The 18160-nt window shown below is 41.8% G+C and overlaps 1 protein-coding gene across 7 annotated transcripts in view; it reads right to left on the bottom strand.

Annotated features, from left to right (window-relative positions):
- The window catches only part of ESRP1 (epithelial splicing regulatory protein 1), a 104010-nt gene extending 88166 nt beyond the window's left edge, over positions 1-15844 (bottom strand). For 2 of the 7 annotated variants that reach the window (XM_077493045.1, XM_077493048.1), the window contains exons 1-2: positions 15463-15841; positions 15256-15384 (exon numbers count right to left, since the gene is read on the bottom strand). In XM_077493045.1, the coding sequence (XP_077349171.1) occupies positions 15256-15384; positions 15463-15597 (264 nt within the window). In that variant the 5' untranslated portion in view covers positions 15598-15841. Of the gene's footprint in view, positions 1-15255; positions 15385-15462 lie in introns of all 7 variants that reach the window. The other 5 variants (XM_077493047.1, XM_077493051.1, XM_077493046.1 and 2 more) reach the window with 4 other exon arrangements.
- Positions 15845-18160: the final 2316 nt, after the last annotated feature.

Raw genomic sequence — 18160 nt, 5'->3', positions numbered from 1 at the left:
TTTTGTTTTTTGGGGTTTTCCAAAATAAAAATTAAACTGGAACTTTACTCATTCAAAAATCCTAAAGGAGCCATTCACAAAGGCTTTCAGGCAAATCTGATTGGACACCCCAAGTAGTTCCATGGACAAAAAAAAAAAAAAAAAAAAAAAAAAAAAAAAAAGCAGCCATGCAATAAAGTTCCTCGGTGCACACTTGCTGTGACCATTACAAGGGTTTCTAAAACACCATATTCATAGGGTGCAGGTCATCAGAAACAGTTGGAAACTGAAGCAGAGACATTGTGCTTCCTGAATAGCCAAGAGTTAACCTATAGCCCAGTATACATCAATTATATCTGAAAAACAACTTTTGGGTAGTTATTTTAGCAAATATAAACTGCTAAATACTCTCATTAGCAGTATATAGCAGCCTTGTGATTACTATCAGTGTCTAGTTAAAGCTTGTAGGAGTTTTCATTCTGCTCTGACTGTCCTGCAGGACAGTGCAGATGCAGGACCCCTGACCCTCTATGTGGACAGTGCTGAATGGTCCTGTGCTGATCATATGCAACCTCCCAAGAAGAAAGAAAATAAAAACAAAACAAAAACACTCCTCTCCAGCAATACACACCAAGTTAAGCATGTGCAAACTGTCCCCTGGCTCGGTTTTTAGGAAATATATTGAGTACAGTGGATGGAGAAGAGGATCTGTGCATACAGGATCAAAGAGCCTTTTTACGCAATGCAGAGGATTAACCCCTTAGAAACCACAGTGAGATTAACAAGCATGCTTTACTGCATATACAGACCCATTTTACTTTTGAGGGTTTAGTAACACTTTAAAAGTTGATTTAAAATGAGTTATGAGGTGGAGAACCACTACGACTATACAACCAACCTTCAAACTTGTAAAGACAGAAAAATGAGAGCTGCCATTGTTAATATGTTTACAACCCAGCGAGTCATTGACCTGGAGCTAGTATGCAACTGTCCTGCATGCTGGTTCCAGGTCAGAGATTTAGTAGGTATGCCAAGATCCTGCACCTTTAAAGATAGATCAGAAAGCAACTGCCATTTCTATTTATTTAGGTTTAATAATATTTAACAGGGAGAATCCAGAACAGAGTGTTCACACAGCCAGATAAAAGCCGAATAACCCTTTTCCAACTAACTTTTTTGTGAAATCAATCCTCATCACACAATAAGTGAATACATTAAAGCAGTGTTTCTAAACCAGGCTTCCTCTTGAAGTTGCTAAGGGTTCCTTGAGCAGTGATCAATAACAGGGTATCTCCCTTTACTAACATCCAATGCAATGGATCACTTCTACACTGTCCACAAATATTAGAGGACACCATATTCTCATCCAGGGGGCTCCCCTGGAACCTGAAACTACATTTACCAAAAGTTCCATGGGAGAGTAAAAAAAAAAAAAAAAAAAAAAAAAAAAGAAGTGTTGCGAAAGGTTTCATTAAAGTGCATGGAAAGCCCAACAATGAACCTCTTATTTGGTCTGTTTCTTATACCATGGGTAGCATGTTATGTTATTATACTGGTTTTGATAAGTGCGGATAAAAGTTGATCTGTCAGAAATTCAGACCTGTGCCACATCCTCTGCATACTTGCCAAGTTATCGCAAAAAGCCCTCTAGTTCTTATCTTGGACTATAGAATGATTAGCCTTTATGTGGTGGAGATATGAGCGTAGGAGTGGTTAAGTAGCGTAGCAAAGGACAACTGGGAGGGCCCGACTTTGCTTCTAATCCCCTTGTGGATGGATATTTTATGGTTACACAACCTACCACATGGCACATCTTGTTATATGGACTATAAACTGAAGGGTTTATGAAGAAATGGTTGTGGAACAGATCATTTGCGTTTCCATTATTTCTTATGGGGAAGTTTCTTTTGATATACAAGTGCATTGGATTACAAGCATGATTCTGGCACGAATTCTGCTTACAATCCAAGGTTTTACTGTATTTGCAATTTACTAGTCTGATGTGGTGGTTACATTTGTTTTCTTTTGAGAGCTTTTCTTGTAATGAAAAAATGTGCATTCCAAAAATCCATATTCAAAATACTGGCAAGGCAATCCAATTTTTTAGTGATTATTCACACCACAAAACACAGAGCAGATCTGTTCTGGATGCATTTTTAATTGTGTGTCAGATGCCTGGTCCCATCCATCTGCCCCTGCATCAATACTGTGATGTAAAGATAGATTGTTGGAAGCACAGGACTCAACACCTCCACGATTGTGTTTGTTGAAGGAATTTGAGCGCCTTAGCTTAGTTTAGTTTATGAGGAGCAAAAGTCTGCAGGGTGGGTGACAATAGGAATTGCTTTTTTTGCAGGTTTTTATTCTAGCAACAAGTCACTTTAGGTCAAGCAAACCATCATTTGATGGTGCGCACCATAGTATCATGTATGAATTGACCAATTTCATGCATACAAGCCTCCTTCTACAATCTATGGGTGTGCCTGCTCAGGGGGATTAATAGATCAATAGAACAGATTGTCCAATGGGATTGCGATTATGCCTTTCCTTTCCCCTAAGACAAGCTAATACCTGAATGGCCACCTCCCTTAAGACTAATACACACCAAAAAAAACACTATACTTAAGCTGGGTGCACACTACATGCTAGATAAGTTCAGCGATCTCCCCACTGAGCTGTTATGTTCTGCCCCAGAACATGCCGATCAATTCTCAGCTATTGGCTGAGAGTGCCAATTGGAAGTTGGTTGGCTGCTGAACTTTTTCTTAACTGGTCGTCCCGACATTCTGCCACATGTATGGGGCTGAACTATCTCCCCTGCTGTGCTATTGTGTTCTGACAGGGGGAAGCCCACCTGAACACCCTGGTCAGCGCTCAGTCATTGGCTTACACTGCTGATCAGTAACCGGTCAGCAGAGCATTTTAGGTCATGACCCTTTGACAGGAGTCAGCTGAACGGCCAGCTTCTGTCCGATCAGCTGCCATACACGGGCCGAATTTTGGCAAGTTTTTATTGAAGCAGCCGATGTTGCCCAGCATTTGGTCCATGTGTATTAGGTTTTAACCTTCCAGCAAAAGTGATCATACAGCAGGAAGATGAGGCATGCACAGCCAGCTGCCATCTAGAGTCCAAGTGCCTCAAATCTGGTTCCTGAATCTTTTGATATAAAAAGTCTACACACCCCTGAGGAAGGAAGGAAGGAAGGAAGGAAGGAAGGAAGGAAGGAAGGAAGGAAGGAAGGAAGGAAGGAAGGAAGGAAGGAAGGAAGGAAGGAAGGAAGGAAGGAAGGAAGGAAGGAAGGAAGGAAGGAAGGAAGGAAGGAAGGAAGGAAGGAAGGAAGGAAGGAAGGAAGGAAGGAAGGAAGGAAGGAAGGAAGGACAACAATTGAAAAACAAACTGAAATCTTTCAAAGGGGGTAAAAATAAAATAATGTGGTTGTACACCCTCTTATAACTGGGGATGTAGCCGTGTTCAGAATTAAGCAATCACATTCAAACACTTGTTAAAATGGGAGTCAGTACACACCCGCCATCATTTAAAGTACCTTGGATTAATCTCAAATAAAGTGCAGTAGTTCTAGGTCTTTCCTAACATTTTCTTAATTGCATTCTACAGCAAAAGCCATGGTCCAGATAGTCTCCAAAGCATCAGAGGGATCTCATTGTTAAAAAGGTATCAGTGAGAAGGGTACAAAAGAATTTCCAAGGCATTAGATATACCATGGAACACAGTGAAGACAGTCATCAAGTGGAGAAAATATGGCACAAAAGTGACATTACATTACCAAGAACTGGACATCCCTCTAAAATTGTTGAACAAGAAAACTGGTCAGGGAGACTGTCAAGAGGCCTACAGCAACATTAAAAGAAGCTGCAGGAATAAAAAGCAAGTACCAGCTTAGTGGTAAAGACGACAACAACCTCCCATATTCTTCATATGTCTGGGCTATGGGGTAGAGTGGCAAGATGAAAGCCTTTTCTTACAAAGAAAAACATCCAAGCCTTGCAAAATTGAGCAAAAACACATCTGAAGTCTCCCAAAAGCATGTGGGAAAAAAAGTGTTATGGTTTGATAAAGCCAAGGTTGAACTTTTTGGCCAGAATACCTAAAGATATATTTGGTGCAAAAACACTGCACATCATCAAAAGAACACCATACCCACCATGAAGCATGGTGGTGGCAGCATCATGCTTTGAGGCCATTTTTCTTCAGCTGGAACAGGGGCCTTAGTCAATGTAGAGGGATTTATGAATAGCTCCAAATACCAGTCAATACTAGCACAAAAAAAACTTTCAGGATGACCCAAAGCATACATCCAAAATCAAAGTAATGGCTTCACCAGAAGATTAAAGGTTTTGGAATGGCCCAGCCAGAGTCCAGACCTGAATCAGATTGAAAATCTGTGGGGTCTGAAGAGGGCTGCGCACAGGGGGATGTCCTCACAATCTGACAGATTTTGAATGTTTTTGCAAATAAGAGTGGGCAAATATAGCCAAGTCCAGATGTGCCATGCTTATAGACTCATACCCAAAAAGACTAAGTGCTGTGATAAAAACAGTGCTTCAAAAAAGCTATTCGTTTAAAGGGGAGTTCCACCCAAAAGTGGAACTCGCACTCATTGTGCTCCTTACCCCCTCCGGTGCCATATTTGCCACCTTTTGGTCTTTCACAGGTATCCTGTCTCAAGTTCTAGGAGCCTCAGCCGCAGGTATTTTCATTATCACTGGGGCTCCCTCCCCGGCCGCCAGGCCAGTAGGAGTGAGGAGCCGAGCCTCGTGCAGTAGGGTTCCTGCCATGAAGCTGTAAAGGCTACACTGCTTGGTTCCCTTAAATGCAATGGAGATGGCATGCACCCGACAGCTGATGGAAACATCAGCTGCGGTGCTGACATCGCTGGACTCCAGCACAGGTAAGTGTCCTATTATTAAAAGCCAGAAGCTGCAGTATGTGCAGCTGCTGGCTTTTAATTTTGCAGCGGTGAGCGGACCTCCGCTTTAAGAGGGTGCATACTAATGCAACCATATTTGTTTTTTTATTTTTACTTCCCTCAACTTAAAAAGAACTCAATTTTTTGTTCAACTGCGTTGTACAGTTTATAGGTCATAAGGAGGAAAAAGTTCTGAAATTATTATATTGTCTTTTTTTTACATCACAGAAAGAAGACATTTTAACAGGGATGTGTAGACTTTTTATATTCACTGTAGTAAAACAAACAAACATTCTCAGAATAAGGAATTAGAGCAATAATGGTTATTCCAATCCACTCAGGAAGGTTTAGACAACGGTCCAGATAATGATCAAATACTTTTCACTCCAAATTAGCAGTAATCCAGGAAAAAAAACAAATTAGATTGGTAGCTGCAAGAAACATTGTTTTACCTGAGCATGGTAATTTCACATTTTATTGCATTTCTTTAATACTCCAGCTGGACAAGGAGACTTTCCCTTGGCACTAAATTTGAGACAACCCTGTCCAATAATTATCCTCCATTTGATAGATGAGTGCCAGGAATGTCTGAAGATCGCAGAACATCTTCCACTGTCCTTCCCTAAACTGCACAAAATTGTCCACACCTCCCAGTGGCGAATAGTTACACTTTTGGCTTACGTTGAACTCACGCCATCAAACATCATCCCACATTATCACTGGATTTAAGTTTTTATAGTGCTGTACAAACCAAGGACAGAGTTAGAACAGAGAATTGCTAAGACTAAAGCCAACCATACATGGAATAAAACTCAGCCGGTTTAGCAGGCACTGACTGAATTTCAATCCATGTGTGGGCAGGGTGGTTGTATAGAGTTTGATCTAGCAATCAACTGCCCTGCTGGAAAATTTCCACAATGCCACGACGCTGATCAATGTATTGAAGCGGCGGGAGAAGTCTCACCACTATCAGAACACAAAGGCTCAGCTGGGAGGATTCCCCCATCCACTTCAAATGGGTGGATGGGAAAAGCAAGACTGTTTGTATTGTATTTGTAATGTGCTGGTTGGAAAAAAAAATAAAAAATAAAAAAAAATAAAAAAAAATAAAAAAAAAAATGGAAAGGAGTAGCATCTATGGGCTGCCCATGTGTGTCCCATTAGAGACATTTCCCTTGAACTTAAACATATAATTAATGCTAAAACTTGTATTTCGTATATATCCAGGTGGTCAATACAAAGCTCAATATAAAGGGAGTAGAATGTCATCTATATAGAATTTCATATTTAGAGGACTCATACTCAATTCACCTCTTGTCCTGGAGACAGAGGGTAGACTCACACCTAATTGTCACTGGACCAAATGTTCCCATTGGTAGACATCCCATCACTTTGTGTTCCAGTTACAAATGTAAATGTGGGGATTTTCCATTACTTTCTATCCAAGTGATAGTAGTAATCAGGACAGATAAAGTGTGTGAATCTTCCCAGCAGGGGCATAGACAAAAACAAATAGCCAACAGGGATATCAACTCTTCCCTATTCTACCCAAAACAAAGGTAAATAAAACAAGTCTATATAGAAACCTAACCAGATTTCACCAGCCTGTGTCCAAGCTAACCTGCATGTATGGGGGGGGGGGGGGGGGGGGTGTCAGGGCAGAACACAAAAAGGTCAGGGCACTCATGGGTATTTTTATAGGCAGAAGCTTTATTCACTGATGTTTCAGTGGGCCACAGCCTACCTATCAATGTTAGAAGTTACAATGATGTGAAATTCATTGGGATATATTGGGCAGCAAGTAAACATGTTGTCCCTGGAGCCAATGGGCATTGCAGAGTGTTGTGTATGGGAGTGCCACAGGCTGGTCAGAGTCCTCATGCCAACCCGTGTCCACTGCAAAAAGTGCTTACAAGTGGGCATGTGAGCATCATATCTAGACCATGGAAGAAGGTGGCCGGATCTGATGAATCACATTTTCTTTTCCATTATGTGGATGGCCAGATATCTCCACTTCATTTATGTGGGGTAGAGATGGCACAAAGTGTATGGCAAGAAGGGAAGCCAGTATGATGCTTTGGGCAATGTTCTGCTGGTAAACCTTGATCCTGCCATTCATGTGGATGTTACTTTGACACATCACCTACCCAAACATTGTGAAATGTAATCATGGAAACCGTATTCTGATGGCAGTGGCCTCTTTCAGCAGGACAATACAACCTGCCACAACAATGGTTCAAGAATGGTTTTAGGAACACAATTTTTGAGATGTTGGCAAAATTCTTTAGATCTCAATCCAATCAAGTATCTATGGGATGTGCTAGAAAAGTCAGATCCTTGGAGGCGCCACTTCACAATTTAGAGGACTTAAAGGATCTGCTACAGAGCTTGGTACCAGATAACACAACATGCCTTCAGATTCATGCCTCCTCAATAGGCTCAGGGACCTACTCTATAATTGGAAAGGGGTCATAAAGTTATGGCTGATCGATATAGCTTTAACTCCTGCATAAAAACACAGAAAACCTTTGCTTTTTGCAACAATTCTGCCAAAAGACCTACCCAATAACTCAAACTCTACGAGGAGAATTTATTAAAAAGGTGGACATACAACAGTAACATTTGTGTTCTAAAAGCATTAGTTCAATTTTCTAAATAGGTGTCAAATCAGCTTTCGTTCCATTTTTGATCGCAATTAAAAAAATTGTCAACAAAAAGAATTTCTAACAGTGAATGTGCTTTTTGGTTCCAGGAAGATCCAGTCACTCCAAAATTGAGTATTTAAGTATTGTCTTGATGACGTTTGCCAAGTCATCAGATTTACTGATGAGAATTTTTATTTGAATGTTTGCAGGAACATTCATTCCAAAATCTACTAGCGTATGGGCAGCCTAAAGCTGAATTAAACCCCCCCCCCCCCCCAAAAAAAATATGCTCAACTTTAACAATGTAGGAGTTATATCCCTCACCAGCAATGTTAATTCTCCCCTTAATCTTCCAGGCTTTGGGCTATCAGTATGCTGAGCAGGCATTGCATGCATTCAACAGAATAGCAGACTGCAAGCAGCAGGTAAATGTTATTGCAGAACAAACATAGCTTGCCTCTTCATATTTTGTTACTAGTCAAGTTCTACTTTAAAGCCAAGTATACAAGTACTGAAATTCAGTTGGTTTAGCAAGTTGAGGAAAAAAAAAAAAAAAAAAAAAAAAAAAAAAATCTATATCTATAGATATATCTATCTCAAGACTGGAGAACGCATGAAGGGCAACCATTTATCTTCTTAACTTCTCATAAGAGTTTGAAGGACATTCTGAGCTCTAAGTAAACATAATGCAGAATCAGTGGGAGCCCTGAGTGCCACTTGCCACCATCACCTGCCACTAGATGCAACTTGTTACTAGCCATGTCACCTGCCACCAGATGCAGATTCTCACTTGCCACGTCACCTGCCACCAGATGCAGATTCTCACTTGCCACGTCACCTGCCACCAGATGCAGATTCTCACTTGCCACGTCACTTGCCACCAGATGCAGATTCTCACTTGCAACGTCACCTGCCACCAGACGCAGATTCTCACTTGCAACGTCACCTGCCACCAGATGCAGATTCTCACTTGCCACCTCGCCTGCCACCAGACGCAGATTCTCACTTGCCACCTCGCCTGCCACCAGACGCAGATTCTCACTTGCCACCTCGCCTGCCACCAGACGCAGCTTGTCATTTGCCACCTCGCCTGCCACCAGACGCAGCTTGTCATTTGCCACCTCGCCTGCCACCAGACGCAGCTTGTCATTTGCCACCTCGCCTGCCACCAGGACGCAGCTTGTCATTTGCCACCTCGCCTGCCACCAGACGCAGCTTGTCATTTGCCACCTCGCCTGCCACCAGACGCAGCTTGTCATTTGCCACCTCGCCTGCCACCAGACGCAGCTGTCACGTTAATTGCCATGTTACTTGCCACCGGATGCGGACTGTCACTTGTCACATTGCTGGCCACCAGATGCAGGTTGTCCCTATCCTACAACAACAGTGACAGTAGAGAAACAGGCTTCTCTTCCCAAATTATATTTACATAGAAGGGTGTAGGCGCGTGGAAACTTACTAGGCAGTTATTATGCACATACTACATACCCAATAGGTACTATTCATGAGGTCATTCTTAAAAAACAAAACACCTGGGAATACACAGCACTGCCGACTTGTCCTGAAGGTATAGGCTCTGGTGCAGGTTTCAGTTCAAACAATAGCAACATAAATCTCTACCTAGTCTCTATCTGCACTGCTATCCTGCAGCATGTGAAATTTAAGAACAACTAAACTTGAACATACTGTCATGCCAGTTAAAGAAAATATATACTGTAGGTTAAACTACGTTGCTCAAGCTGATATCTTCCATTTACCTGGCTGTCCTAATGATACAAGGGCTTCAGAATGCCCCCTCCCCCCTGTCCAGTCTTCTTGATTAAAGTTATAACATATGCATACCTCCCAAGTTTTAAAGATGGGAACGAGGGATTAGCACAATTATGTAGGCATGGGGAACACCACCCTGCCACGCCCCCCTTAATGGAGAAAAAACAAACACACTACTACTACGAAATGTGCCTAGTGAAAACACGTGGACATCACTGAAGTGGAGAAAGTTTTTTGCACAGTGAATGCACAATTGCACTTTATATTTGGACTGTTCATGATATTTTTCACTATCACTCACCATTGGACTACCACATTTTCTAAATTTAATATTGTTTGTTATTAGCAATTTTATATGCACTTTAGTTTGTTTTATCACTAGCTTTACCACAGCACGAGTGGAATTTTTGCTGTTTACACATCAATTTTGTGGTTTATCACGCTACTATATGATATTTCTATTTATTCATTACTATGCACTTGAACACTTTATTTGAAAGTTTGATAAGATTTCTTACTTTACATTATCCAAGTTAGGTTTTTATTTTTGTGGGATTTATTTTTTCCATTTCTTTTATTGTATTCGTGGGAGCGCAGCACCTATTTTATTACTAAATTTACACCTATATGAGAGTGCAACTCAAAGTGTTTGCAGCACCCAGCTAGTTAGATTGTTTTTTTTTTCGTTTTTTTCCCCTCATACAGCGCAGGAGTCCTTACATATACCTATAGCAGTTTTACTGCTGCGGGGTGGCCCCTGTGTGCAGGACCACACACACGTGGGTGTGTGTGTGTGATGCCGCACTTACAGGTAGCAGGAGCGAATGCGCACTGCCGGCGGCTCGCTCCCACTGATTATGCACAGGCAGATCACTGGGTACAGCAGACTGTCCACCTGCACCTGCTGTTCATTTGTTAAAGAAGCAGAAAAAGCAGTCTGCCTATGTAAACAGGGCAGATTGCTATTCTGTCAGTAGGGAGGGCATGGATAATGCGTTTTTGAAAAGCAGGAAGCTGGATCAATGCCTTTCCCTAGTAAAAGCACCTCCCACATAGTACACAAACTCTGGACTAGGCACACTGTTAACCCTTTGATCACCCCTGATGTTAACCTCCTTCCCAGACAGTGATGGTGCATATTTTTTTTTTTAGTACCGATAACTGCATTAGTGCCACTGATCCCCAAAGTGTCCAATACATTGCAGTCCCACTAGAAGTCGTCACTGATGGCCGCCAGTACTAGCAAGAACAAAAATTCTATAAAATATATCCAATAGTTTGTAGACGCTATAAAACTATTGTGCAAACCAATCCATATACGCCCACTGGGTTGTTTGTTTTTTTTTAAACCAAATATATGTAGCAGAATATATATTGGCCTACATTCATGTAGAAATTAATTTTTTTGTATATTTTATAGCAGAAAAAGGGGAGAAAAAAAAAAGTCACGCAGTGCCACCCTATCGCAAAATACAGCCTGGTCATGGGGGGGGGGGGGGGGGGGGGGTCTTCCAGAGCTGAAGCGGTTAAGCTGGCTATAGACAAGTCGCAGTGCAACCGGTTCAGTGGGGACAGGCCAAATTGCAATCTGTGTGGCCACTAACAATAGACTGTCAAATGGGCTTGTTGAAAAATCTTTGTTCATAGGGGACTACAGTCACTGTTAAGTGTATTCTGACAGCAGGCAGATCTGGTTGTCAGAATATAATGTCTCAGTGGGGAGGATTCTTTTATGCACCTTAATCGCATTGATGTTTTTATCCTCTGACTAAATAAACTAAAAAATGATCCATCTATGGCCCGCTTTAGGGTGTCACTAACCAGGAACCTTTAATCTCATCTTGTTCAGGAGCAGTAACTCACTATATAGTAAAACGAGGATGATGAGGATAAAGGACATCTCCAGAACACACACCTTCACAAAACAAGTGTCCTTATTAAACTAGAGAATAGCTGAGTTGGAACAAGTTTGTAGGAAAGCAGTCCAGATTTTTAGGTTTTCAATAGCTCCATGCTTGTAGTTGGGCTCAGTGGTTTATTGGGTAGGGAAGGATCAAGATGACAGACCTGGAGGATAACCAGCAGATACCTCCAAATTTCTATCCACACAAGTTCACTTTAAAGACAACCTTCCAGAATAGAATATTGCAGCTGCCACCAAGCCACTAAAGTAAACCTGCAACAAACCTGGGCAAGTCAAAGACATAAAATGAGAAATATATGAGCAGAAGAAACCCTTTGTAAAACCAAAAGTCCAAATAATCACAAAAAGAAAAAAAAGAAACCAAGAGCAATCCGCAGGTAAAGTTATATGCAAATCCTGACTCAGCAGAAAAAAAAAAGTGTCTCATCATCATTAAAAAGCCTATTTAGGCCTTTGATGTGTCATAATTAAAGAATTAAACTAAATGGCTACTGGATGTACCAGCACTGGGCTAAAAGAGGCTACGATAGTAACTAAGGTTATGTATTATCAGCCTTCAGCTGTTGTGAAGATACAAATACCAGCATGCATTTTCATCATCCGTGACATTAAACAATAGCTGACACAAATTACCTAACAATTGTATGAGAGTAATGTTGTATACACACACACACACACACACACCTTTCAGAACACATACATACACATATTGTGGGCTGGAAAATAAAAATCCCCATCAGGGTCCCCCCATACATCAAAGCCCCCCCCCCCCCCTGCGTTATATCAGAAATGGAGACCATAAAGCCTCTGCTGACCCCAATCCTCAATTAGTGCACACTGAAGACACCAGTGACCCTAGCAGTGGGTCAGATTAGGACCACAGGCTGTAGTCTGGAGATCCCTGCACTAACACATATTTTCCTTAAAAGGGTCCATTTACATCTATGTACATGCTGAGAGAAGCATTTTTTTGTATTAGCTGGATTGTCGTGCATCAACATGCATTTTGGAGCAGTGACAAGATATTTGATGTGCAATGTCAATGTGTTTTTTTTTTATTAAAATATTTGGAGCAGATACAGTTAACCATTGAGCAAGGCACCTAATGTGCTGCCATTGACCTCTTTACACCTAATGCACAAAATTTGTATGAAAACAAAACCAAGACAGATGTTTTGATATATAGATATATATAGATATATATATATATATATATATATATATATATATATATATATATATATATATATATATATATATATATATATATATATATATATTTATTTTGTTTTTATAAATACAAACACCACTAGTGCCGAGATGGAAACAGGCACACTTAATGTTTAAAGTGGTTCTAAAGGCAAAAAAGTATTTTTCCCTTAATGCATTCTATAGTTAAAAACCCCAAGCACAAGAGCAGCAGCCCTCTTTACATGCCTGATGGATAACAGTGGACGACATTGGTTCCTGCTGCTGTCAATCAAATTCTGTGACAAGAGAGCAGAGCTGTCTGTCTATGGACACAGACGGAGTATTGAACCTGCAGGTGTGCCACAAAAGAACCCAGCTTACTACAGAGGCACAAAGAAGAGCAGGACCAGGAATGATGGCGGGAGACCCAAGAAGAATAGGCTCGGGGCTGCTCTGTGCAAAACCATCACATAGTAAATAGTAATAATAATCACCATCAATTCAAATGCATCAGTGTAAGCCCCTGTTCAATTGGAGCGATACGTCATGTGATTTGACAGGTAAAATTGCATTACAAGTCACAGCCAAGTGCCAACAACTGGTCTGTTCAAAAAACGGAGCAACGCAGACTTTGAGGTGCTGCACCAATTTGAAAAAGTAGTTCCTGCGCTACTTTGGCGATTTTGTGTGCAACTTGCATAGACATCTCTGCATGAAGCCACACAGATGTCTTTAAATTCACACTGGCTTTGGAATTGTGCGATTTCAGATGAAGTTGAAAGATTTCAAAACCGCAGTAAATGTGAACTGAGGCATGGGCTCTTAAATATAACACACACACACACACACACACACCAGATACTTTAAACCCACACAAGTTTACACTCAGCAGCAGGAAATAAAACATTGTAGTAAGATTCATTTATGCAAATATTTTTGTTATCGCTCCAAAATTAAGAATATATCAAAACAAAAAGCAAGCAGGTTTTAAAACCATAGGATACAGTCATGTACTGCAGCTTTTGTGGGCAACTGCTTCACGGGGAGTAGAGGGTTAATGTGACAACACCTGGTGTGTCTTAATTAGCATTGACATAGCAAAGATAAACACGGCAAAAGAGAATCTATACATTGCTCTCATTTCTACTAGTAACCCATTTTGATCAGGCCTAAAACACCTCGATATTTTATAAAGCCTGGAAACCATATGAAGGTTTTGTTTCTTTGTAACAACTCATAAGAAGACGAAGATTGATACACAAATAATAATGTATCCATAGTAGGACTTCATTACAGTGCCAAAGGCAAGACAACAGGGAGGACAATTCCCAACCTCTACACAGCAGGTAGAGACTACTTCCTACATAGAGTCAGTGTTTAAAAAAAAAAAAAAAAAAAAATCGGTTCCTTCTCCAGGAACTGCACCACCCGGATCTCTGCCCTTGTGTGATTACAAGCTACCAGCAGACGGATTATGGGCGGAGAACGCCACAGCTGTAGTTGAGCAAACCCAAGCCACCTGTTTAGTTAATGACTTTCAGTGGGTGGAATGACACTAAACCAAAAAACTGGAGTATGTGTGCGTAATATATATATATATATATATATATATATATATATATATATATATATATATATATATATATATATATATATACACACATATATATATACATATACATATATACACACACATATATACATATATACACACACACACACGAAAAGCTTTTAGGGAGCCATTAGTATTTTTTCACTAAAGATCCATTCATTTTCAACATGATTCAATTGGAAAAAAAAAAAAAATCTTAGGTGAAAAGCAGTAATTCCCTTAGTATTCAAGATGTCAAGATGCGATACTGTATATAAAAACAATGCTAAAATATTATATATTTTTTTATAATTATTATTATTAGTATTATGAAAATATTGATCTAGTGACCTCTTAGTATCCTACACATAGTACTAAACCCATTGGGGAAAATGTTATCACACTGGAGAACATAGTAACCAATCATCTTCTAGCTTCAGCTTACTAAGCTGATAGATATGAAAGTGCAGAAAAATGACAATTTATAGGTCTAGTTATCAAGGTATTCAATATTACACACAAGTTTTCATATATTCAGTATATTCAGGGGTCCAGCTAAATAACACAGCTGAGCAGTGTGTACTGGGGAGGGTCCAGGTGTGCAGCATGTATTTTGGGGAGGGTCCAGCTGAGCGGTGTATAAATCATAGGGGTTCAGCTTTATAGACTGTAATAAAGGGGGGATCCAGGTATGTGATATGTATTTGGGGGTCCAGCTGAGCAGTGTGTATGTGGGGGAGCAGGTATGTAGTATATCATACTCCAACTGAGCAGTGTACTTGGCATCCAGATGAGCAGTGTGAAATTAAGGGGGGGGGGGGTGCTTGTGTGCAGCATGTATTTGGAATCCAGATGAGCAGTATGTTTTTTTGAGGGGGTGGGTCCATCCAGAATGGCAGTATGTATTTGGGGGCCCAGGTGCATTATGTGTACTTGGAACCCAGATGAGCAGTGTGTTTTGGGGGGGGGGTCCAGATGTGCAGTATGTGTATTTGGGGGTCCAGGTGCATAGTGTGTACTTGGAATCCAGATGAAGTGTGTTTTGGGGGGCACAGGTGTGCAGTATATGTATTTGGGGGGTCCAGGCGTGCAGTATTCAGACTCCAGATGAGCAGTGTTTTGGGAGGTGCAGTATATGTATTTGGGGGGTACAGGTGCAGTATATGTATTTGGGGGGTACAGGCATGAAGTATGTACATTTAATTTGGGGGGGGGGGGGGGTCTCACCTGTTGCAGGGCTTGCTCCAGCTGGGCAGCCATGTACAGGCTCTCAGGCTCGATCTTGCTGGCCTCTTTGCATTCCTCTGTCAGCTCCAGGTGATCGGGTCTGACCTTCACATCGTGCAGCTCCCCCACCTAGGAGACAAACAAAGGGTGTGATTCTGTGCTGGCCCAGGTGTGAAGAGCCCCCCTCCCCCCGGGATGGGTACTTACCTTCATGTTGGCCAGGTCTATCACCTTCCATAGCAGTTGGATGACCTCCTTCTCATCGGAGCCCAGCTTGGCACAGTTGGCCCCGGCGGTTCCAGTGAAGAGGATCACCAGGTAATCCGGGGAAGCCGCAGTCATGACGAGTCCAAAGTGTTCCAAATACACAAATGACAACAAATATACAAAAAGACAAAAAAAAAACCTTTCACCTTCCCCCAAAAAGTGAAAGAAAAGCCCCCCAATACACGCCACCACCCTACACCTGGAATCACCTCCACCTATAGAACACCCCGGGGACCTGCACTCTCTGCAGGAGGATCAAGGTGGGGGAGGGGAGGGAGAGGCCGGTTTTGCCTCTTTTTTTGTTTTGCACTCCTGTGTGTGAGCCAATAACAGGCAGGCTGCGCCCCTACTAGGCGCCTTACCACTGGTTGCTGACTTGTCATTGGGATGGGTGGGATCCGCCCTCTTCCCACGTGGTCTCACAGGTAAGAGATACCTGGCCAGGTCGCTTCGGCTTTTTCCGTCTAGGTGTTCGGCTGAGCTCGGGTGCGGTCTCTCTGGCTCCCCCTTCAGGAGGTTGAGGGGAATGATATTCTGCTTCCAATCTCCAATGAACCCCAAGCAGTAATACTAGAAGTAGTTCACAATTTTCTGTCATGTTAGTAAAATGTAAAGTTGGCCATAAATAGATAAAAAAAAAAAAACATAACAAATCAAGTTGTTAGACCGATTGTTCAATTTTCACACAGTGCGCTTACTGTCAATTTCCATTTCAAGATCAAATATGAACAAGCGAACATGTTGGAAATGTTTGTTTGTTTTTAACAAACTATTTTCCAATAATTTGTGGGTCAATTGTTTGGGGAAAAAAAAGTAAAGTAAAATGCGCATGAGCAGTAGGAGTAGTAGTGGGAGAAATCAATCAGGTAAAAAAAAAAAAACGATTGGAAAAATGTTGACATTCGCTGGAAAATTTCTGATACAATTATTGTCTCATCGAATGCGAGATCAAAAGAACATTTACATTTTTGTTTGAATTTTCATTCATTTTTTCAGTCATCCATGTCCAGCTTTAGGTGTCAACAGAGTCAGTGGCATTGGCATGTGTCAGTGGTGTCACTGGAAGGAGAAAATGTCACTGTGTCAGTGGTGTCACTGGAAGGAGAAAATGTCACTGTGTCAGTGGTGTCACTGGAAGGTGAAAATGTCACTGTGTCAGTGGTGTCACTGGAAGGAGAAAATGTCACTGTGTCATTGGTGTCACTGGGAGGAGAAAATGTCACTGTGTCAGTGGTGTCACTGGAAGGAGAAAATGTCACTGTGTCAGTGGTGTCACTGGAAGGAGAAAATGTCACTGTGTCATTGGTGTCACTGGGAGGAGAAAATGTCACTGTGTCATTGGTGTCACTGGGAGGAGAAAATGTCACTGTGTCAGTGGTGTCACTGGGAGGAGAAAATGTCACTGTGTCAGTGGTGTCACTGGAAGGAGAAAATGTCACATGTCAGTGGTGTCACTGGAAGAAAATATGTCACTTTGTCAGTGGTGTCACTGGAAGGAGAAAATGTCACTGTGTCAGTGGTGTCACTGGGAGGAGAAAATGTCACTGTGTCAGTGGTGTCACTGGAAGGAGAAAATGTCACGGTGTCAGTGGTGTCACTGGAAGAAAATATGTCACTTTGTCAGTGGTGTCACTGGAAGGAAATGTGTCACTGTGTCAGTGGTGTCATTGGAAGGAAATATGTCACTTTGTCAGTGGTGTCACTGGAAGGAAATGTGTCAGTATTGTCACTGGAAGGAAATATGGTACTGTGTCAGTGGTGTCACTGGAAGGAAATGTGTCACTGTGTCAGTGGTGTCACTGGGAGGAGAAAATGTCACTGTGTCAGTGGTGTCACTGGGAGGAGAAAATGTCACTGTGTCAGTGGTGTCACTGGATGCAAAAAATGGCACTGTGTCAGTGGTGTCACTGGAAGAAACACCACTACACAGCTCTTCACCGCCCCCCAGTACTTAGGTCTTTTCTCATTTCCAATTCCTTCCCCCATCACCTCTTCCTCACTACAACCCCCCCCCCATCCTTACCCCAGTACAGAGCCCCCCATACAGAGCTTCCCCCTCCACCCAATGATTGCTTCAGCCCTTGTATTAATCATTATTCATCCTTCCCCAATAAGATAAATAGACAACATACATATAAGAAAATATTTGAATGTAGACCTGATTTCAGTTATAATTGGGTCATGGCCAATGCAGGCAGCAGTATCCTGTTGATACCGAATGTCCCGTGCTTAGGCTCTGTGCCTGGGCTCTGTGCCTGGGCTCTGTGCCTGGACAAATTCTTCTAGAGCCCAGGGCGAACATGCCAAACTGTGCCCCCCCCCCCCAAGGTGTATGAGCATTATGTGTAAGCAACCCCCCCCCCCCCACCACCAAGAAAAAAAAAATGTGAGCACTAATCTGCATGCTTATGCTCTAAGCATAAACTCTCCCTACTCTCAGAACAAATCTGCCTCCCCTGCTGAGATCCCCACAGTACAAATGCCCCCCCAAAAAAACACAACTAGCACAAATCTTCTACAGTTCAAATCCATCATCAAATTTCCTCTACGAGTACACATCTAACCCCCCTCCTCCCCACTTCAAATACCTCCCATCTCCATTCTAACTCAAATCCCCCCCCCCCCAAAAAAAAAGTCC

The sequence above is a fragment of the Lithobates pipiens genome, unplaced genomic scaffold (genome assembly GCF_037356315.1).
Source record: "Lithobates pipiens isolate NorthernLeopardFrog02 unplaced genomic scaffold, aLitPip1_a1.2 Scaffold_19, whole genome shotgun sequence".
NCBI classification, from domain to species: Eukaryota; Metazoa; Chordata; class Amphibia; order Anura; family Ranidae; genus Lithobates; species Lithobates pipiens.
This window is presented reverse-complemented; position numbering and strand designations above follow the sequence as displayed.